The sequence below is a fragment of the Anomaloglossus baeobatrachus genome, chromosome 5 (genome assembly GCF_048569485.1).
Source record: "Anomaloglossus baeobatrachus isolate aAnoBae1 chromosome 5, aAnoBae1.hap1, whole genome shotgun sequence".
NCBI lineage: Eukaryota > Metazoa > Chordata > Amphibia > Anura > Aromobatidae > Anomaloglossus > Anomaloglossus baeobatrachus.
Window position 1 is genome coordinate 463,919,412 of NC_134357.1, and position 23,349 is coordinate 463,942,760.

General features: G+C 44.6%; 1 protein-coding gene across 1 annotated transcript in view; it reads left to right on the forward strand.

Annotated features, from left to right (window-relative positions):
• ATP9A (ATPase phospholipid transporting 9A (putative)) overlaps positions 1 to 23,349 on the forward strand; it is a 165,834-nt gene that overhangs the window by 55,287 nt on the left and 87,198 nt on the right. Inside the window, exons 8-13 of the mRNA XM_075350592.1 lie at positions 80 to 160; positions 3,989 to 4,064; positions 12,537 to 12,613; positions 12,905 to 13,065; positions 15,386 to 15,528; positions 15,760 to 15,872. Of these exons, the coding sequence (XP_075206707.1) occupies positions 80 to 160; positions 3,989 to 4,064; positions 12,537 to 12,613; positions 12,905 to 13,065; positions 15,386 to 15,528; positions 15,760 to 15,872 (651 nt within the window). The remainder of the gene's footprint in view (positions 1 to 79; positions 161 to 3,988; positions 4,065 to 12,536; positions 12,614 to 12,904; positions 13,066 to 15,385; positions 15,529 to 15,759; positions 15,873 to 23,349) is intronic.

The following is a 23,349-nucleotide window of genomic DNA, read 5'->3' on the forward strand; positions in this document are numbered from 1 at the left end:
TAATTGATCTTTTTTTTTTTCCCCCCCTTGCAGCAACAGGTAGTATATACTTTGTAATGGGATATTTCTTCTCTTTCAGGACTTGCTGCAGATTAGAGCCTATGTATATGCAGAAGAGCCGAATATCGACATCCATAACTTTGCAGGAACCTTCACTCGGGTGAGTGCAGGTGATGAACAGTTTTATGATGCTTCCACACTACTATGTATCTTTCAGTTCTGCCCCTAATTGACTTTAATATGGGGTCCTATCAATTTTAGTATAACACCTGTCTGTGCCGGGTAAACTCATACATGGAGATCATAGGGCACAAGAGCAAAAGTCCTAATTGGGCCTCTCACTAACCTCTTTCTCCCACTGCCCTAAAAATAATATTTAGCGAGGTCACAGAAGGGCACACATCCCAAATTTTAAAGACAAAGAAGGACATGTGCTATGGCATGTGCATAGTAATTGTGCCCCCTACTGAAGGAAATTAGTTTTCTCACACCCCCCTCTACATAACCCCTTAAATGATGTCCATAAAAAAATCATGCCAACATAAATGCCACATGCACATATGATAGCCACCATGATTCACCGCCACACAATTCGCATGTACAGAACCCCTCACACACAAAGTATGATGCCACCACAGTGCCCCAGCTCAAGATGCTGTCCCTAAAGTGCACACCACACCGCATGATGGCCCCATAGATCCCCCACACAGTATGATGGCACCATAGATCCCCAACACAGCATGATGGCCCCATAGATCCACAACACAGCATGATGGCCCCATAGATCCCCAACACAGCATGATGGCCCCATAAATCACCAACACAGTATGATGGCCCCATAGATCCCCAACACAGCATGATGGCCCCATAGATCCCCAACACAGCATGATTGCCCCATAGATCCCCAACACAGCATGATTGCCCCATAGATCCCCTACACAGCATGATGGCCCCATAAATCACCAACACAGCATGATGGCCCCATAAATCACCAACACAGCATGATGGCCCCATAGATCCCCAACACAGTATGATGGCTCCATAGATCCCCAACACAGCATGATGGCCCCATAGATCCCCCACACAGTATGATGGCCCTATAGATCCCCCACACAGTATGATGGCCCCATAGATCCCCCACACAGTATGATGGCCCCATAAATCCCCCACACAGTATGATGGCCCCATAGATCCCCCACACAGTATGATGGCCCCATAAATCCCCCACACAGTATGATGGCCCCATAAATCCCCCACACAGTATGATGGCCCCATAGATCCCCCACACAGTATGATGGCCCCATAGATCCCCCACACAGTATGATGGCCCCATAGATCCCCCACACAGTATGATGGTCGCATAGATCCCCCACACAGTATGATGGCCGCATAGATCCCCCACACAGTATGATGGCACCATAGATCCCAGACACAGTATAATGGCTGCATAGATCCCCCACACAGTATGATGGCTGCATAGATCCCCCACACAGTATGATGGCTGCATAGATCCCCCACACAGTATGATGGCCCCATAGATCCCCCACACAGTATGATGGCCCCATAGATCCCCCACACAGTATGATGGCCCCATAGATCCCCCCACACAGTATGATGGTCGCATAGATTCCCCTCACAGTATGATGGCCCCATAGATCCCCCGCACAGTATGATGGCCCCATATCCCCCGCACAGTATGATGGCCCCATATCCCCCGCACAGTATGATGGCCCCATATCCCCCGCACAGTATGATGGCCCCATAGATCCTCACACAGTATGATGGCCACATATATCCCCCACATAGTATGATGGCCCCATATCCCCCACATAGTATGATGGCCCCATATCCCCCACACAGTATGATGACCCCATAGATCCCCACACGGTATGATGGCCCCATAGATCCCCACACAGTATGATGGCCTCATAGATCCCCCACATAGTATGATGGCCACATAGATCCCCCACACAGTATGATGGCCCCATAGATCCCCCACACGGTATGATGGCCCTCACCACACACAGTACAATCACCCTCATGGTTCGTCCTTAGATTTTAAGGCCCCCTCATTTCATGTCCCTACAGTCCCCCCACTTAATATCATAGCCCTCAAACACATTATCATGGCCCCTACCACCATAAGTACTGATAATATGAACAAAGTAAATAAGTAAAACTACTCATCCAACTCTGTTCCTTTGATGCGCTGCTCCAGTCTATACTATGTGTGGCTCAAGGCTCTGCACAGCCGGCACAATCTGGTGATGTCATTGTGCCTGTTGTGCTGATCCTCAGTCACACAAGATGAAAGGGGGAAGAGTGAGCCAATGACTCCTTGTTCAACCATCGTCCTGAGGATGCAGATACTGTTGAAATTGTGAAGCCAGGCGGGGGTCTGACTCCAAGTGGCTGCGTGGTCTGCTGCTATTAGCCACTGGTGGTGGGTGTGTGGATCTAGCAGAAATCTATGCACATGCTGCAAAAACAACTCAATTTCTGCAAAACTGTGTGTGAACCTTTCATTGTCACTTTGGGAAAGATTTATTTGTAATAGGACACCGGTTTGGATCTAGAATTACTTTTCCAGAAAAAAAATAAGAAAAATAGAACCATATAATATGTGACATATGGAGTAACTCTGAAATCGCATTCACTTTTTTTAGTCCTTTCAAGCAGTTGTAAAGGTATCACAAGGGATTTGAAAATATAGACCCCGATTCATCAAGACTGACGTTTTTTATACCATTCTTGTTGGAGCAACATTTTGGGACTGTTTTTTTTTTTTTATTTATTTTATATATTTTGTTCTCAGGTGCATGTTTTTTAGGTTAAAAACTTATTTTTTGCTACTTTAGTTTCATGAAAAAATTTGCCGTTTTTGGCTTTTGCAGACTTTATTCAACTTTGATGCGTTCTTTGGTCATAAATCAGCTGAAAAGTGCTCCGAAAAAGTCAGAGAAGAGTCAACAACTCTCCTGTAAGACTATTAGAGCAAGCTCACTGACAGTTCTCAGTTAACTCATTCTGCAGATAGCAATAAACAGTGCAAAGCACAAGATAACTTTCACGACATATGACGTATATTTATGTCATGTCTCCGCCTTTGATGCGGGCTCACACACGGAGCCCGCGTCTTTCCCTGTACATGATAGCTGATTTAATCAGCCATCATGTACCTATAACAGTTGCAGGTGGATCAGAGATTCACCCGCTGCTTTTAACCAGTTGAATCCCACTGTCAATCTCTGACAGAGAGATTTTACATGCGCCAGTAGGGGAGCGAATCATTCTCCTCTCCCATTGGTGGCCTCATGATATTATCTTGGGGCGCTGATTGGTTATCATGACAGCCAGGGGTCCGCTGATGACCCCTGTGTCTGTCCTGATAATCCTCCTGTGAACGCCGGCTTCGAGATGGCGTTCATAGGAGATTATAATGTCTTCTATACAAAGCAGTGCTTCAGCATTGCTATGTACAGCACAAGCAATAGAATTCTCAAAGTTTCACATCCCCTAAGGGAACTTTGGAAAAACTTTAAAAAAGTTTTAAAGAGATGAAAAAAAAAGTAAACAAACACAAAATTTGAAATCACCCCCTTTTTTGCCTTATTGAAAATAATAAAAACAAACAAATACATATTTGGTATCGCCAAGTTCAGAAATATCCGATCTATCAAAATATAAAATAAATTAATCTGGTCGGTAAACAACGTAATAAAAAGTTTCTTTAAAATGCCAGAATTACATTTTTTTTTTTTTTTGACTGCTGCAACATTGCAATAAAATACAATAAGAGGCGATCAAAATATTGTATCTACACCAAAATGAAAAAAATAAAGTGCAAAAATAAAGAATGGTCATGGCATGAAGGAGTTAATCAATCCCAATTGCAAAAATGATTTTTAGCCCCAAATACATGCAAAAAAAAAATCCATTGGATAAATTTGCTGGAGAATAAGCTGGTGTTTTGGTTCTCTCTCCCCAGGAGGACAGCGACCCCCCAATAAATGAAAGCCTAAGCATCGAGAACACGTTGTGGGCCAGCACGGTCATTGCTTCTGGTAAAGATAAACATTCTCCGTCTTCAGAAATGCATGTTAACAATTTAATCCCTCATTAATTTGTCTGTAATTGATAATAATTGAGTCTGTCATTGAGAAAATTAGTCCCCAAATTAGTTGTTTTTTTGTGTTTTTCTCTTCCATTTGTGACACGGCAAGAGAGGAGAACTGACATGTAGTCACCCCGGGGCGTTGTATAAGTGATGCTCGAGTCATTGGTGACGTGGAGTCACTTCATCTTTCATCTGCCAGGAAACACAGATTATGACATCAGATAATGAATGGCTCAGTGTAATGAGGGGTAACATCCATAGACGAAGGGGGAGCTGTACACTGAGGCTCCGGTTAACTAGGGGCTTTAATAAGTCCTTAAAGTTGTATTCCCACCTTAAATCCCTATGTGGAGACCTGTGGATATGTCTTAAAATTCTCAGAAGGGAATATCTCTTGAAGGGTTAATCAATCATTGCATACTTAGGGGTACTTTGCACGTTGCAACATCGCTACTGCGATATCTTCGGGGTCAAATCGAAAGTGACGCACAACGACGTCGCAACGTGTAAAGCCTAGATGCGCCGATAAACAAAAGCGTCGTAAATCGGGGATCTGTGTAGCGTCGGACATTTTCATAATGTCACACCAATAGAGATACGATGTTGTTCCTCGTTCCTGCGGCAGCACACATCGCTGTGTATGAAGCCGCAGGAGCAAGGAACATCTCCTTACCTGCCTCCACCGTCAATGCGGAAGGAAGGAGGGGGGCGGGATGTTTACGTCCCGCTCATCTCCGCCCCTCCGTTTCTATTGGTCGCCTGCCGTGTGACGCCGCACGACCCGCCCCCTGAGGAAGGAGGCGGTTCGCCGGCCAGAGCGACATCGCAGGGCAGGTAAGTGCGTGTGAAGCCGCCGTAGCGATAATGTTCACTGCGGCAGCTATCACAAGATATCGCACGTACGACGGGGGCGGGGACTGGGACTATCGCGCTCGGCATCGCTAGCATCGGCTAGCGATGTCGCAGCGTGCAAAGTACCCCTTAGTGTTTCAACTGATTTCAGCATCTCTGCTTGCTGTAACTTTAACATTCTCGCTGACATTTCCAGCCTAAACACCCGACATTTAGGCTCCTAAGTATGTATCATTGTCACCAATCACAGCATGCATAAAGAGTAATTAAACTTTGGTAAACTCTTAAATATTTAATATTTTGGGCTCCTAAAGGGGTTGTCCAGGCTTGACAAAAAAGTCTGCCGTCACCTTGTGTGACTGCAGATTTCTGAATTGTGATTTTCAAAAATAGATCACCTACCCAATAAGGTTTATGGGGCTGATTACATGTACATGTTTTTTTGGGGGGTACCCATCTGTGGAAATGGCTGACAGCACATGGGTGCCATCGTGTAAGTCTGTATGCTGTCTCTGATTAAAGTGAACCTGTCAGGTGCAATATGCACCCCGAACCACGAGCACTTCTGGGTGCATAATGCTAATCCCTGCCTAACTGTCTCTGTATCTAGTAGCATACATAAAGAGATCTTTAGAAAAAGTATTTCTAAAGATCCTTTATGATATGCTAATGAAGCTAGGGACTAGTCACAAGGGTGTTATTCAATGCATTGCCACCAGCGGTGAGGCGCATACCTGTGTCCGCTGTCACTGCTGATCAGAAGTCCCGGCACTTCCAGTCATACGCACTAGACCTTTCTGAAGTCAGGACTCGTACACCCGGCTTCATACTGTGCATGACCGGAAGTGTCAGGACTTCTGATCAGCGGGCACAGGTACACGAGTTGCTGCTGGTGATGCTGCATTAAATAGCAAGTTATAACTTATCATGCCCCTGTGGGTGTGCTAATATGTTACGAGGGCGGAATTAGCGTAGGAACTATAACCCTTGTGACCGGTCCATGGTCTCATTAGCATATCATAAAGGATCTTTAAAAACACTTTTTGTAAAGATCTCTTTATTTATACTAGTGCATACAGGGACAGTTAGGCAGGGATTAGCAATATGCACCCAGAACTGCTCGTGGTTCTGGGTGCATATTGCACCTGACAGGTTTAGTTTATAGTGTATATGTGTGTGTGTGTATGTGTGTGTGTGTGTGTGTGTGTGTGTGTGTATATGTATATATATATATATATGTATATATGTATGCATGTATATGTATGTGTGTGTGTATATATATGTGTATATATATGTATATATATATATATATATATATATATATATATATATATATATATATATATATAATATACTAATACAAAGGACCTGCTGCACTTCCAATCTTCTGGAATATTTTTATGCTTTATTCCATATGGAATAAAGCATAAAAATATTACAGAAGATTGGAAGTGCCGGTCCTTTGTATTAGTTATACTGTGGACGCCTTCCTTGGACACGTGCACCTTGAGGGATCGTGTGCCGCCTGGAACTTCTGTTTCTGTGTATATATATATGCATGTATGTATACATATGTGTGTGTGTGTGTCTGTGTGTGTGTATGTATGTATATATATATATATATATATATATATATATATATAATTTCTTCATCGTTCCTATGGGAGACCCAGACCATGGGTGTATAGCTACTGCCTCCGGAGGACACACAAAGTTATTACACTCAAAACGTGTAGCTCCTCCCTCCTAGCATATACACCCCCTGCTAGCCAGTCCTAGCCAGTTTCATGCTTTGTGTTTCAGGAGGATCACACACACATACATTCTCTGATTTTGATTTTTGATTTTTCCTTTTGGACAAAGATTTGGAAGAAAAGCGGGTCCAGTCTGGACTCCCGGCATGTCCCTTCACACCCCACTGCGGGGCTGCTGTTAAGGTTGATTTCAGGGCTGTATCCCTTTCATGCCGCGCTCCTTCACCATCCCATGCTGGGGCTCTGGCTTGAAGTGGGAGCCAACACGGTTCTCACTGCTTTGCAGGAGACCGGTCTCCATCCGCAGCCCTTTTGCAGGACCCTGCTGGACGGAGCTATCACCCCCCAGGACCCTGGCAACCTGCGTCTCACAAGCTAAGTATATGAGACGTTATTACCACAGAAAGTGGTCTTTCCAAGGGTCCTTTATGTTTATTTATTGGGGGAATGTGTTTTATGTTTGGTGTTAACATTTCCGGCCGGTTCTCCAGTTTTCACTGGAGAACCGCGCCGATGGTGCCTGCACGTCGGCCGCATGTTTTACTCTAGGCCCCGGCTTCGCCTGGGGCCTAGTTTCGGTTTCCACTGTCTCTGCATGTCAGTCATGCAGGGAGGCAGGGTAGCTCCGCCCAGCGGCTGTGCAGCACAAGCGAAGGGACACTCCTCATTGAGGAAAGATTCCCTCCCCTGGCTACCTCACTGAGGGAATCCTTTTGCCGCTCTCAGAGTAGGCCCCGCCCCCTCTCCTCGCTCCGGTCGCCATGTTCTCAGCGTTCTCTGTGCCTGCATGGGCACAGAGATTCCACAGTGTGACAAGTGGGGACCTGGGCTGAGGGACCAGGGGGCACAGACATGTCTGTTTAAACGATTGGCAGCCACAACCTCCGGTTGTGCAGCTGCTTGTTTTATCGGTTTATATATGCTGGGGGCCAGTCTTGACAGAGCCCCCACCTCTGCAGCATGTCTCACAGAGCAGGGCTGCAGGTTGTTTTTATTATGCACTGCAGGTAGTCTCGTACGGCTGTACCGAGCTCATAACCATGGTGGCCCCTCAGCTTGGAGGCAGAGCCGAATGATTGCTAATTAGTGGCCCCTCCATCTGCTCCGGTTTCGGTGGCTGACCCCTGAGGGAATCCTATTTCCAGGGGTCGGCTGTTCTGGCATCTGCTGAGCATGCAGCTCCCCTCTCAGGGCGTTTTCTGCTTCAGCTCGCTCAATAAAGCTCACAAAGGACTCTCCTTCTGGGCTCAGACCCCGTCCTCCTGACAGGGAGACGCAGGGTCCCCTGTCCTTCCCCGTCCCGCAGCTCCGATTACGAGCTGACTCACTGGACGAGGAGGATGTCTCTACCAGGGGCTCGGACGCTACTTTATGTACATTGATCCGTCCGTACGTGACGCAGAGCCAAATGATTGGATTGTGTCCATTATACTTGTACTGGACCTCCATCCGCCCGTATCAGGGGAGTATTCCCCGCTGGCAGAAAGGCATCAGTATACCTTTAACAGGACGAGGAGTGTGTTCTTTAACCACTCCAGTTTTCAGCCTGCTGCGTCCAAGCTCACAGCCTGTCCTGCAGACCCCAAAGCGGGGTTCTGCGGCCTGTTTCCCCCTCCCATCAGAGGTGGTCAAGGAGTGTACTCATTCGCCAAACGTGGCCCCTCCAGTGTCCAGACTTTCAGCCCGGATAGTTGTATCAGTGGCTGACGGCACCTCTATAGAGCTCCCACGGTACATTAATTTTGTACTGGACCCCAATCCGCCGGAGTTACCTTACCTAGGAGAACACAAAGTGTGTTCCTTAACCACTCCAGTTTTCAGGCCCCTGTGACCAAGCCCAGGGTCCGCTCTGACAGTCGCTTCCCATGAAACGTGATTCTGAGGACTGTGTTTCCCCTGTCCACCAATGGTGGTCAAGAAGTGGGCTCAGTCACCTCAGGTGGCTCAGCCCGGACCGTTATGTCAGTGGCTGATAGCTCCTCACTTAAGGTTTTGCGGTCCGCCCGGTTGTCCTTGGGCCAAGTCGGTATTGGGGCGGCAGCAGCTTCGTTCTCCTCAGCTTACGGCAGTGCGGTTCTTTTGTACCTTCTCTGCTTGTCTGGAGGAGATGCATTCCCTCACAGGGACTCTATGCCCAAAACGGTTGCCTGAACTTCCAGACTTCAGTCTTTTCATCCTATGCCAGGTCTGCCATGCTGGACACCGCACGGCGGTGGTCTTGGCTACTTTCCTCGCTATCCGCAGGCTCCTGTGGCTTCGGTAATGGAAAGCAGATGCCTCTATAGGGGTTCCTTGCTGGGCTCCCCTTTGGTGGGACCAGTCTCTTCGGAACCAACTGGATGAAATTCAGGAAGCTCTTGGCGGGGAGAGTTCTTCCTTGCCACAAACCTAAACCAGGGAACCTGTCCAGGACAGGAATCAGTTGAGGTTTTGGTGGCGTTCCTCCATCTGATCGTCCTCTAGCTCGGCCTTGGTTCATAGAACCAAATAGCTTGAAGCTGCGTCTTCAAAAGACCGCAGGAGATGCTACCACGGAGTCAGCTTCCTCCGAGCTATCTAGCCACGCCAACCACCTCCTTGGTCGGTGGCAGGCTCTCTCCACTTGGCGACGTATGGTTCTACCACGTCTCCGTTCAGTGGGGGCGGGATCATATCTCCCATGGCTACAGGATGGATTTCTGTCCACCCGCCAAAGATTTTTTTTCTGTCACCTCCCGGCTCCAAGGCCGCCGCCTTCTCACAGGCCGTGGCATTTCTTGCAGGCCAATGGAGTAATTGTACCGGTTCTCGACTGGGAACGGTTCTGAGATTTTTGTTCAAATCTATTTCTAGTCCCCGAAGAGAGCGGTGCCTTCCGACCTAGATCTTTAGCTTTTTCAGCATGGTCAGGTGTGGCATTTTCACATGGAGCCTCGGTCTTGTTCCGTGTGTTTTTTTTCACCGGATCAATCAAGAACCCAAGGAGATTCCCTAGCAGCCATCGGCATCAGAGATGCTTTTCGGCAGGGGTCAATCGCAGTTTCACACCAGCGTTGACTACGTTTTGCCATCGGAGTGGTCCAATTCGTGGCTCTTCCCTTGGGGTTAGCCACGGCCCCTCGAGTATTCTCATTGGGGCTGCTGTGATTAAGGTCCTGCACCCCTAGGGATTGGCAGTGATCGTTTGCCCTGGACGGCCTTCTTCTCGGGGCTTCATCCAGTGCAGACTCTTAGCAGAGTACTTCGCTTACTCTCGCCACTCTAACCTATTCGGGTGGCTTGTCATTCTGTTCAAGTCCACTCTGACTTCGAACCAGAGGTTCTCAGGGACGCAATTCGAGACTCTGTCGGCTCTTGTGAAGCTGCTCTTAGTCGATCAGTAGTCCCTCCGCTGGCGGTCGACGTCGTTCTATCAGACACCAAATACTGGTGCTGGTCAGACGGTGGCGTCAATGGAAGCGATTCCTTGCCCAGTTTCTCCTGCGTCCTCTGAGACTGGATGTTTTCCGCTGTACACGCGAACTCCCTCCTTCCACGGGGTGGTGGCTTTGCCACTGACCAGGGGCTCGTTTTCAGTGGTGGTTTCGGCCACTCTGTCTCAGGGACGCTCCTTCCTGGCCCCGTCCCGGGTGATCCTCACCAGGGTGCTGGTCTTTCCGCCTTGGGAGCAGTATATCTCCACCGTGGAGCGCAGGGCGCTTGGACTCTGTCCGCTCAGCCCTCTGGATCAATAGGCTGGAAATCAGAGCTTTTTTTCTAGCTCTCTACGCCTTCACCATCTGTTGGCGGCTAGGCACATTCGAGTCCAGTCGGAAAACGTGACAGCGTTTTCCTACATCGACTTCCAGGGCGGGACACTCAGCCGCCTGGCAATCTTGGCGCCTCAACATTCTTCAGTGGACAAGGGACTCCTAGTCCACCGTATCCGCAGCCCACATCCTAGATGTCAAAACTGCGAGGCAGACTATTTCAGCTGTCCAACCGTGGTCCACAATCCTCAGGTTTTGCGGTAGACACACTGGCTCATGTTTGATCCCAGCTTCGTCTCTACCTCTTGCCCAGAGTCCTGCGCAAGATCAGTAAAGGGGGCCGTCGGGTCATTCTCTTACTCCAGACTGACCCAGGCAGGCTTGGTACCCTGACCTGCTCCTTTTGTCCGTTAGGTTGCCATGGCATCTTCCGGACCGTCCAGACCTTTTCTCAAAAGGTCAGTTTTTTCCGTCAGAATTCTGGATTCTCAGATTGACGGCGTAGCTATTGAGTCCTGGATCTTGGCGACTTCTGGTATCCTTCCTGAAGTCATCTCCGCTATGACTCGAGCTCCAAAGTGTCCTTGGACCTTTTTAGCCTTGCCGACCCTCCTGTCCCTTCCACAGTCCGGTCTACAGCTAGGACTATCCCTCATTAAGGGACAGGTCTCGGCTCTGTCAGTATGTGCCAGCGGCGTATCGTCCGGCTGGCTCCGGTGCGCTCCTTTAAGGGCGCATCTCACATCATTCCGCCTTTCCGGCGGCCTATGGAGCCCTAGGACCTTAATCCGGTCCTCCCGGTTCCCGGAAACCCCCCTTTGCGCCTCTTAGGGAGGTTAGGGAGGTTTATTTGTTTCATATTTCACAGAAAGTAGTCTTTCTAGTGCCTATAATTTCCCGCCAGGGAGTTCTGGCGGCACTTTCTCTGAGTCACCCCCTTTTTGTTTTGGTCTTTTGCATCAAGACAAGGTGGTCTCCGTCCGACTCCGGACTTTTTTCCCTAAGGTGGTTACAGCTTCCACCTTATCCGGGGCAATTTTCCTGCCTTCCTTTTGTCCGGCTCCTGTTCATCGCTTTGAGGAAGCGTTGCATATCCTGGATCTGGTGCGGGCGCCCCGGATCTATGTGTCTCGCACCGCCGTTATTAGGCGGTGCACCTCTCTCTAGTACTGACTGCTAGTCAGCGTAGCGGTCTCTCGGCATCTAAGCCGACCCTGGTTCGTTGGCTTAGGTCGGCCATTTCCGAGGCCTACAAGTGTACTCAAGTGCCTTCCCCGCCGGGGATTAGAGCACATTTGATCAGACCTGTCGGTGCCTTTTGGGCTTTCACGCCAGGCTACGGCTCAGTAGGTCTGTCAGACTGCAGCTCGAATTAGTCTGCATACTTTTTCGAAGCTCTATCCAAGGCATGCTCTTGCTTTGGCAGACGCGGGCTTGGGCAGACGCATCTTTCAGGCGTCTGTCGCCCATTTGTGAAGTTGGGTTTGCCTGCTTCTCAGTTGTCTGTTTATTCCCACCCATGGACTGCTTTAGGACGTCCCATGGTCTGGGTCTCCCATAGGAACGATGAAGAAAAAGAGAATTTTGTTACTTACCGTAAATTCTTTTTCTTATAGTTCCGTCATGGGAGACCCAGCACCCTCCCTATTGCCTGTTGGCAGGTTTCTTGTTCCGTGTGTCTTCACCGGCTGTTATTGTTGTAGACAGACGTTCCGGTTCTTCCGGATTTTACTCTGTCTCTTCTTGTGGGTGGATGTCCTCCTTCAGCTTTTGCACTAAACTGGCTAGGACTGGCTAGCAGGGGGTGTATATGCTAGGAGGGAGGAGCTACACGTTTTGAGTGTAGTAACTTTGTGTGTCCTCCGGAGGCAGTAGCTATACACCCATGGTCTGGGTCTCCCATGACGGAACTATAAGAAAAAGAATTTACGGTAAGTAACAAAATTCTCTTTTTTTATTTTTTCATCGTGTGCATTGTTACCCCTTCACTTAACAACCCAGAAGAGGAAACAGTTTAGTAAACTATAAATGACCTCCCCAACATGTAAATGATGATATTATGAATATGCTGTGTCTCTTCTCCAGGTACTGTGGTCGGAGTGGTTATTTATACCGGCCGGGAGCAGCGCAGTGTGATGAACGCCTCTAATCCTCGCAGTAAGGTACATATTCAGGGGGTAAAATAGAGATCTATGAATGCAAATACACATCACTTATTGCTTTCACATCGATCATGGTTGGCCGTGTGCATTTACAGTCAGTAACTGTGGTTGTGTGATTAGAGGTCCAGCCTCATACACTGGCCTCAGAGTCCTGTATACTAGCACTGCTACTCCGCACTCTACTGTCTACTCCACGTTGTTGGCACTAAAATACTCTGCAGGACAGAAGATATGCAGCGTTTCTGCTAAGTGTGAATATACACGTAACAGTATATGTATTCTCTGCTGCAGATAGGTCTCTTTGACCTGGAAGTGAACTGTCTGACAAAGATTTTATTCAGCGCCCTGGTGGTCGTCTCTCTGGTCATGGTGACTCTCCAGCACTTCGCTGGTCGTTGGTATCTACAGATCCTTCGCTTCCTGCTCCTCTTCTCCAACATCATTCCCATCAGGTGAGAGGTAACTGCTTGGACATTTTCCATTTGGATTCTACAGGTCACAAGAATTCTGTAGAAATATCCCTACAAGGTTGTGTTATCTCTGTCTGTAGAGTCATATCATCCTGGTTAACCATTTTTTGAGGGAGTAAAAAATGTGCCAGAACTTAAAGGGAATATGTGACCAGGTTTTTTCCACCTAATTTGAGAGCAGAGTAATGTAGAGACAGAGATCTTGATTCTAGTGATGCTTCACTTACTGGGCTGCCTGCTGTAGTTTTTGTAAAATCACAGTTCTATCAGCAGGAGATTATAACTAGAGGACTAGTAACCCTGCTGCCAGATAGTCCTCCATATTCAAGACCTCTGTACAGTAAAATCCCACACCCACCACTGATTGGAAGCTTTCTGCCTATGCACAGTATAGACAGAAAGTTGCCAATTAGTAACGTGTGCAGCGTTATATACTGCTCAGCATTCAGAGAACTTCTAGATCTGTAGCAGATTTTTATTAAACTACAGCAAGTAGCCCAGTAAATGACACATTGCTTGAATCAGGGTCTCTGTCACTACATTATGCTACTCTCAAATGGGGTAGCAAAAACATGGTGATGATTCCCTTTAAGCCCCAGGATCCAACTAACAGGAATCGCTAATTAGGTCTAAATGCTTCCATACATGTAAAGCTGACATTCACTGTCCAAGTACGGTTTGCCTGTGGGCATTTTAACCTGGATTCCACAGCTTTACAGGCATGAATGAGTCTGTTGAGATTGGGTAAGGAGACCCGCCGTCAGTTGGAACATTACAGTCTACTTAAACCATAAATGTTGAATGTGTGAAGTTGTCTTAAAGAAGCACTCTTCAAAAGTTTTCTAGCCTCTTAATATATTGCAGTCATAATATTATATAGCACAGTGTACTTAAAATTGATCCTTTTTCCCTTTTACTCAGTTAATTTTTCTGTTTTCTAGTTGGTCTATGACATCATGTGATTAAAAACAGACTAGCTCAATCCTTCTATGTTCTCTGTAGAAATGTGAAGTCTATTTTCACTGCATGAGCCATCACTGCAAAAGTCAATGGCAGGGGGCGGAGAGATCAGCTGTGGACTGAGGTGAAGAGGCTAATGATTCATGCAGGAACAAGATACTTCCTGTTTCTACATGGAGCAGAAGAAAAGAGAAGAATTTACTGGGTAGAAAGGCAAAATGAGGAATTGTAACTACACAGTGCTATATAGTATGATGATTGCAATAAAAACTTTGATGGGAGTGCTTCTGTAAGTAAAGTGTACCAAACACTTTTAAAGAGATTGTCCACTTTTTGGGGCCACATTTTTTAAGGAATTGGGGATAAAGTTGGGTTTTATATAAAATTTTCCACCTTTTATCTTCTACAGCTATTGTGTTCTATTGTCTAATGCTGGCTTCAAAAGGACTCTGACGGGGAGTTTGCAACTCTTTTCTTGAACTTTTCTGAGGTCTTCTCAGCTTATTTATGACCACATCAAAGTTAAAATGTGCTAAAAACCCAAGAGCCTGTATAAGCCAAACGGTACAAAATTTTTGATAAATCTCAACTACAAATCAGTTTTCCAACTTCAAATAGATGCATTTACAATTTTTTTTTTTTTTAAATTCCCCAGAGATGGACAACGCCTTTAATTTCAAATTAAATGTCCATAACACTTTTTGTTGTAATTTCCATAGATTGATGGAAATGTGACCTCTTTCTATGCCCATGTCTTCACTGTAAATACAGAGCATTTCTGTCATGCTGACTGACGAGTTACTATTTGGCAATTTTTATTTTGAAGGGTTTAGATAGATCTATACGATCCTTCTTTGAACAATTAGGCATCTTAGCAAATCCTGAATACAACATAATAATAATAATTTTATTAATTTATATAGCGCTATTAATTCCACAGCACTTTACATACATTGGCAGCACTGTCTCCATTGGGGCTCACAATCTAGAGTCCCTATCTGTATGTCTTTGGAGTGTGGGAGGAAACCGGAGAACCCGGAGGAAACCCACGCAAACACGGGGAGAACATACAAACTCCTTGCAGATAGTGTCCTTAGTGGGATTTGAACCCAGGACCCCAGCGCTGCAAGACTGCAGTGCTAACCACTGAGCCACCGTGCCACCCAACATGGTGTTTAAAGACAAAATAGAGCAGAAAATGACCGATCTTCATCTCTCTTACATCTGTGACGTGATCTTTTATCTATATTTACAATTTGTGAATGAAAGATATTTATTCATTTAAGGAAGGATATAAAATTAGATTGAACATTATTGAACCTTTTTATTCTTCATCTTGTAGCTTGCGGGTCAATCTAGACATGGGAAAAATTGTCTACAGCTGGATGATCCGCAGAGACCCCAAGATCCCGGGAACAGTGGTCCGATCCAGTACAATTCCAGAACAGCTTGGACGAATCTCCTACTTATTGACTGACAAAACAGGTTGGAGCCGGGAACCTGGATTTCATTTCCATTGCTGTACAGTATAACTAGACCCGAGGATAAATTCCCACCGGACTGTAATGGTCCGGCAGAGCGCAGCCACCAGCTTCATTTTTCCCTTTCAATCCTTAGGATTTTTTCCCCTCTTCCTATTAATATTTGTAGATAATAATATTGTCGGGTTGCATTATTACTCCATGAAGACTGATAATATAATGTGTTGTCTTGTAGGAACCTTGACCCAGAATGAGATGGTATTTAAGCGTCTTCACCTGGGGACAGTGGCGTATGGAATGGACTCGATGGACGAGGTGCAGAGTCACATATTCAGTGTATACACACAGGTACGTCATATTATGGGTAGTATCACATGTTATATGACAATACTGACCTGATCCAGCATTATACTCGCTGACTTGTGTGTCCGGATGTGAATATTTGAGTTGTGGACAAGTAACATTATATGAGATTAATTAGGTCGTACCTGGGGGGGGGGGGTGTGTTGCAGATTATTAGAAATTCATACTATTATTTATCTGACTATTGCCCAAAGTTTGTGCATGCGATTTTTTTTTTTTTGCAGATTGTGCATGAAAATGCGCGCAAAATCAGGACAAAAAAATGAACATAATGCATAATGTAAAGCGACACTGCCATGCACATGTTCAGACTTTTGTCATTTGTTTTATCCACTTCAGAGTTTGGAAACCATGGAGCCGTTAAAAAAAGTAGCACATTCATATTTTAGGCAGCTTCCACTACTTATAGTATAGATAATACTCATGAATAACCAGAGGCAGACTCGCCGCAAAACAGCGGCTAATCCGCTAGCAAAGCCGGTGCAGCAAAAAGACCGCCAGCTGTCTGCTGAAGCAGCTAAGCTTAGGAAAACTTCAGCAGGTGCATCAGCAACTTAAAGACATGTTATATATATATATATACATATATATATATATATATAATATTTATTTATAAAATATATATATATATATTATAAAATATATATATATATATATATATATATATATATATATATGTGTTATAAAATATATATATATTATAAAATATATCTCTATATATATATATATATATATATATATATATATATACATATATATATATATATATATATCTATCTATCTATATATATATATTTTATAATATATATATATTTTATAACATATATATATATATATATATATATATATATATATTTTATAATATATATATGTATATATATATATATATATATATATATATATATATATATATATATATATATATATATATATATATATATATAGAGATATATTTTATAATATATATATATTTTATAACACATATATATATATATATATATATATATATATATATATGTGTTATAAAATATATATATATTATAAAATATATCTCTATATATATATATATATATATATATATATATATATATATATATATATATACATATATATATTATAAAATATATATATATATATATATATATATATATATATATGTTATAAAATATATATATATTATAAAATATATATATATAGATAGATAGATAGATATATATATATATATGTATATATGTATATATATATATATATATATATATATATATATATATATATATATATATATATAGATATATATATAATAAATAAATATAAATATAATATATATATATATAATCACAATTAGGGCAAGTTCATACTGAGTTTTTTTGATGAGGTTATGGAGCAAAAACTTTCAATAAACCATGAAGAGCGAAAAAAACACTAGATTTGATTGGAGAGCTTGTGCTCCGAAAACTCAGCAAAAACCTCAGTAGGAAAAAACGTAACGCTAGTGGTTTTTTAACTATTCGTGATTTTTGGAGAATTTCTGCTGCAAAATCTCCTGAAAAATACTCAATCTGAACATACAATTAAGAAGACCATACATGTTAGGTAAATGTTGGCTAAACCCTCCGACAGGGGCGGACATACCAGTGGTGCAGCCACACAGGAGCCCAAAAGATAAGGGACCCATTTCCACCTCTAAAGTAGATATAATTGTACATTATTATACACTATTGGACTTCAAAAGGGCCCAATTACTGTTCTTACACAGGGACCCTCTTTCGCAGTGGCATAACTAGAGTCTGATGGGCCCTGGTGCAAAGTTTGATCTGCCCCCCCAATCTGGGCCATTGTAGCATTCAAAATCCTATAAAGACATATGATTTCCCCCCGGCATCTCCTTCGTGTACTAATGTCCCCTCCATCTTGGGCCACTTCGTGGTAAATATGTCCCCCCATCCCGGTGTATGTTCTCATCATGGCCCCATCCTGGTAGGTATGTCCCCATCATGGTATATATGGTCCCATCATGTCTCCATCCTGGTATATAGCCGCATCCTGATATATGTCCCAATCATGTCCCCATCCTGGTATATAGCTTCATCATGTTGCCATCCTGGTATATATGGGCCCATCATGTATCCATCCAGGTATATATGGCCCCATCATGTCTCCATCCTGGGATATACAGTAGGCCCATCCTAGTATATGTCCTCATCATGGCCCCCTACTGGTATATGTCCTCATCATAGCCGAATCCTGGTATATAGCCCCATCCAGCAATATGTTCCCATAATGTCCCTATCCTGGTATATGTCCCTATACACACTGACCTTATGTGCATCTGTTTAGTATTTGCAGCAGAAAAATCTGCTGTAAATCCTAAAGTGCTGGCAGCTAAAACACTGCTAAAAATACACAGGTTTTTGATACGCTTTTAAGTGCTTTTTTTCATGCATTTTTTTCCACTCATTTGAATGGGCGAAAACCGCTGAAATAATTGACGTTCTGCAGATTTGAAACTGCTGCATTGCAGACATGTACGTTTTGCTGTCCTGCTCCCTTGTCAGTCAGGGGATACGGGAGGGGAGACTCCTCTGGAGACCTACCTCTTGGACTAATCCTCTTCTCCGGAGGGCACTTCATTTATGAGTAAAACTTACCTGCTTTCAATAATAGAGCTCATGTCTGCTTCATGTTGGATGGCGTCAGGCAGTATGAATCAACCGACTGGTTCCCTTTAAGTCATAGTGACATCAGCACTTATCCAGCCACAAATAATTATATTACACCCAAATTTTTGTACTTTCAAAACCCCTTGTTAGGAGACTGTAGATGATATGACACAAGATTAAAGGAGCAGCTTTTGGATCAATTTTTAACTGTGGCTCATGAGTTGACGTTGATGAAACTAAATATAATATACTGTAGATGAGTCCGGCTGAAGCAACGGAAACACAGAATCCAGGAGTCCAACACACAGTGAGGATGACTCAGTGGTGACTTCAACGGCAGGAACAGGGAGATGGAGGAGGGTTGGGGAAATACAGACGAAGAAGAAATACAAAGCAAAAGAAATTGACAGTTTGCACTTTTCACAGTGACACCCGACTGGTCACATATGTGGTAACACTGAAGATTATATTAAATAAGCTCACTTAGCAATAGCCCAACCCCGGTCCTTATATTAGGGGAACGTCAGAGTCTCCCTAATAGGGTCACAAAATGTAGTAAACAAGAAATGTAAGCTTTCATAGACCCACTTGTCTGGTCAGTGGTAAGTTAGACGTGGCGTAGTTGCGTGGCAATGCACTACACAAACTGTTAACTGTATTAATAAGCTCCTCTCTCTTAGTATTGTACGCAAGGCGGGAGGTAATTGCGCTGCACATTTGGATGCTGCTCCAGAGAAAAGGTCCATTTCTTGGTATCTGTCTCTTGATTTCCAATCTTCAATGCTTGATCACATAGAGCAATCCTCTTCTGGTAATGGAGTTCGGTCTTTGGATTCCTCAGGCAATGATGTTCAGTCTTTGGGTTCCTCTTGTGACAGTATGCAGTCTTTGGGTTCCTCTAGTGATAGTATGCAGTCTTTGGGGTTCTTCTGGAGACCATATGCGGTCTTCGGGTTCCTCTGGCAATGATGTTCAGTATTCGGGTTCCTCTGGTGATGGTATGCGGTCTTCGGGTTCCTCTGGCAATGATGTTCAGTATTTGCAATCCTGTGGTGATGGTAGGTGGTCTTCGGGTTCCTCTGGTGATGGTATGTGGTTTTCGAGTTCCTCTGGCGACGGTATGCGGTCTTCTAGTTCCTCTGGTGATGGTATGCGATTTTTAGGTTCCTCTAGTGACTGTATGCATACTTCAGGTTCTTCTGGGCTCAGTGCACTTCCAGATGATTCCCTTGCAGATGACAGAGGCCTGCTATGCTGCACACACATCTGTTTCCATGATGTTCTTGGGTCATCTCAATCTTCCCGCTGTTAGATGGGCGACAGAGTGCAGTGGAAGTCGTGACAGATGCAGCCCTGGAACAGTTCCCTGCACCGCATCCTCCCCTCTAGTACAGGGGAAGGGTTGCTGGGACTTATGGTGTGGGGCAGAGGCTAGGGTTTGTTCCATCTTCAGGACCACTTCCCAGCTGCTGGGTGCAACAGGTCCCAGCACCCTCAAACAGCACACACTGACAGAGTTTTCTGAACAAAAAATCTGTTTACTTGTAACATCTCGGCGGGCACATCGCTTTCTAGTTACAAGGGACATCATCCTTCATAAATACCGTCCTTTGGACATATGCTCCGGCTTTTCTCTTTGGTCGTTGCCATTAGCGACTGGAGCAACTCTTAATTTGTACATTTTGCCAGTCAACTGCTTCCCAGGTACTCAGGCCCCCGTTAGGGTCCCTAAGCTCCTCTTTCTCCCCTTCAGCTTCACTATCCAGAGAAGACTCAACCGTCTTTCCTGTCAGTCGGGTCCTACCCTTCTCTCAAGATCCCACCGACCTTCCGTTGATTGAGGGGACTCATCAGGTATCCACCAGGGAATAGCCACCACCCAGGCTGCACTGCGCGTCCACACCTGGATTCGACCCAGAAAGTCACGCCAAATCAAAGTTATTGGGATTGTTCTCCACCACGTCGCTCACTGACACAGTCTGCTCCTCTCCCTCAGGGAGTCTCCTCACACCAACTGACTCCTTAACTGCTCTTTTTCAAACTAAGCCCCTCCCCTTCACTAACTCCCTTTAGCCCGGGAGTACCAGGGAAGCAGCCACACTGTGGCCACCTAGTGGTCATTTAAACACATTACACCATAACAAACATTAGACATGACATTTTATACACAGTAGACACGCAGGTGTGGGGCGGCCGAGCCTTACACCACCTCCGGCACCACAGTGGTTGCCTGACTCTGCGTCTCCTCCTAACTCTTCCCTCGAGGAAACACACAACAGCTACATGTTCTCATTACATCAAAATTACACTAACTGGATTACGGCACAACTCCACTTTAGTGAGGAGAGATTGTGAGCTGTTGGGTTTATTGTCTGTCCATCCCTTTGTGTCTCCTTCTTGCCTCCTGTGCAGTTTTGTGTCTTGTTTTATATTTCTTTCTCATCTACAGTTTATAATGAGTGTAATTATAATTATTTATATTGTAATGATTGGTTACTTTGTATCCTTCAAGTCCATCCAATGCCACCCCTCTTCTATATTCTTTCTCCATAATGAGCCCTCGGGGTGCGTTTTACCAGTTTTTTTTTTTCTATGCTAATTTTTTGTGTGCATAAAATCAGTGTTGGATAGTAGCCGCAACATGAACGAGATTTCTAAAAAGTCGTGCACATGTTGCATATTTGTTTCCTGTACGTTTTTCAGTAATGGCATAATTTTTTGAGAAGGAAGGCTAAGTGTCAATTTTTTCTGTGTTTTTACCTTTGTGTTTTTTTTTAATCCAGTAAACTCAATGATCAAAAAAATGATTAAAATGCTTTAATAATTTTTTTTTTTCAATGTGGAAAATTAATTTCCCTGTATTGTCGTGTTAGATGCGCACACTATAGATTTCCGATGTGACAAGGTTTACGCCGCCAGCCTCAGCCGGACTCTTCTGTATTATATATAGTTTCATTGGCGTCGACTCATGAGCCCCAGTTAAGCCCCTTTGGCCGCCTCTGAGTGCACTGTATGATGAAACACTGTCATAGTTCACATGAAAGCTAGCGGATAAGTGAGATGTATGTGTAACCAGAGAGCGGTCTGCTGCGTTATGCACATCCACCATCTTGGACCCCCCAATTTTGTTTGGCTGTTGACAAGTGAATTAAGAAGCTGATTCTGTGATGTGTAATGAGAAGCATTTCCTTCCACTGTAGATCTGATTCATGGCTTCCATTACTGTTTCCATTCAGTCACCTATTGACCTGGAAGTGAAACTTTTTCGTGCTCCTCCTGACACCAGAGGTTAACAGATCAGGAAGCCTAGGCCTGTGTCCGCTGCTTGACCAGCCTAATTAAGTAATTGTCTAATTACACCAGAGTTTGGAGGCGAAAACTAAAAATAGTCTCCAAAAAATATCTCACAGAAACGCGTTGGGAAGTCCTACATTCAACATCTGTTTTCCGTTTCCATTAATCATATCCATAAAGGGCTGCGCGGCTCCTGACTGGAGGGTCAGCCGCTCACAAAATGTGTTTCTAATGCAGCGTATAACCCGACAGGTTTATTATATACATTTGATCCAGCTCCTGCCGCCACCAAGGCACTTATCTCACAGTCACTTCGAAAATGCTGCAAAATGGCTAACATGTATCAACCACATCATAGATTGATCTGTAAATGTGTAAAACTTCCATAAATTTCCCAGAGGAGCATTCAAGGCGTTTAAGTCTCCTCATCCTGGCATGCCAGACCTGGTGTGTCACTCTTCATAGGGAGAAAACGTCCCCCTCAGATCTAAAATCTTCCATGCAATTTATCAAAATCTCATATTTAATCTGTTATTTTATAAAAAAAATACATGAGGAGAAATAAATATATTCAATTTCAAGAAGTAGGAGAATACTTTAGTAACTTCTAACACATATGTTGTGATGAGTGACCCTTCAACCCTTTCAGCCCCAGGCGATTTTCTATTTTTTAACTTTTTTTTTTCTTCCCTTTCTTTCCAAAGCCATAACTTTTTATTTTTGTTTTTACTTATTTACATCCACATTGCTTGTTTTTTTCCAAAATCAGTTGTACTTTTGAATGACACCATTTATTTTATCATGTGGTGCACTGGAGGGCGAAAAAAAAATTCCAAGTGAGTTGAAATTGCAAAAAAAAGTGCAATTTTACAATTTTTTTTAATTTTTTTTTATTTACCATGTTCACTATACAGTAAAACTGATCTGGATTTATTTTTTTGTGTCCTGAGCTATCGTTTTTATTAATAATATTTTGAGATAGATACAATGTGTTGATCACCTCTTATTGCAATGTTGTCAAGGCAAAAGACTGTACCGTATTTTTCGGATTATAAGACGCACTTTTCCTCCCAAAAATTTGGGAGGAAACTGAGGGGTGCGTCTTAAAATCCGAATATAGCTGTACCTGGGAGTCCGGTCTGTGCGGCAATCGGGCGGCCAGGTGCCTGTGGCTGCGTGCAAGGGGCCGGGTACTTGTGCTTGCGTGCGGGTGGAAGCCGGGTGCCTGTGCCTGCGTGCGGGCGGCAGGCAGTCGGATGCCTGTGCCTGCGTGCGGGCGGCAGTCGGGTGCCTGTGCCTGCGTGTGGGCAGCAGTCGGGTGCCTGTGCCTGCGTGCAGGCGGCAGTCGGGTACCTGTGCCTGCGTGCGGGCGGCAGTCGGGTGCCTGTGCCAGCGTGCAGGCGGCGGCCGGGTACCTGTGGCTGAGTGCGGGCGGCAGTCGGGTGCCTGTGTGCGGGAGGCACCGGTCCCAGTTTCAAATGATGGCACTGGGAGTGGGCGCGTGCGCA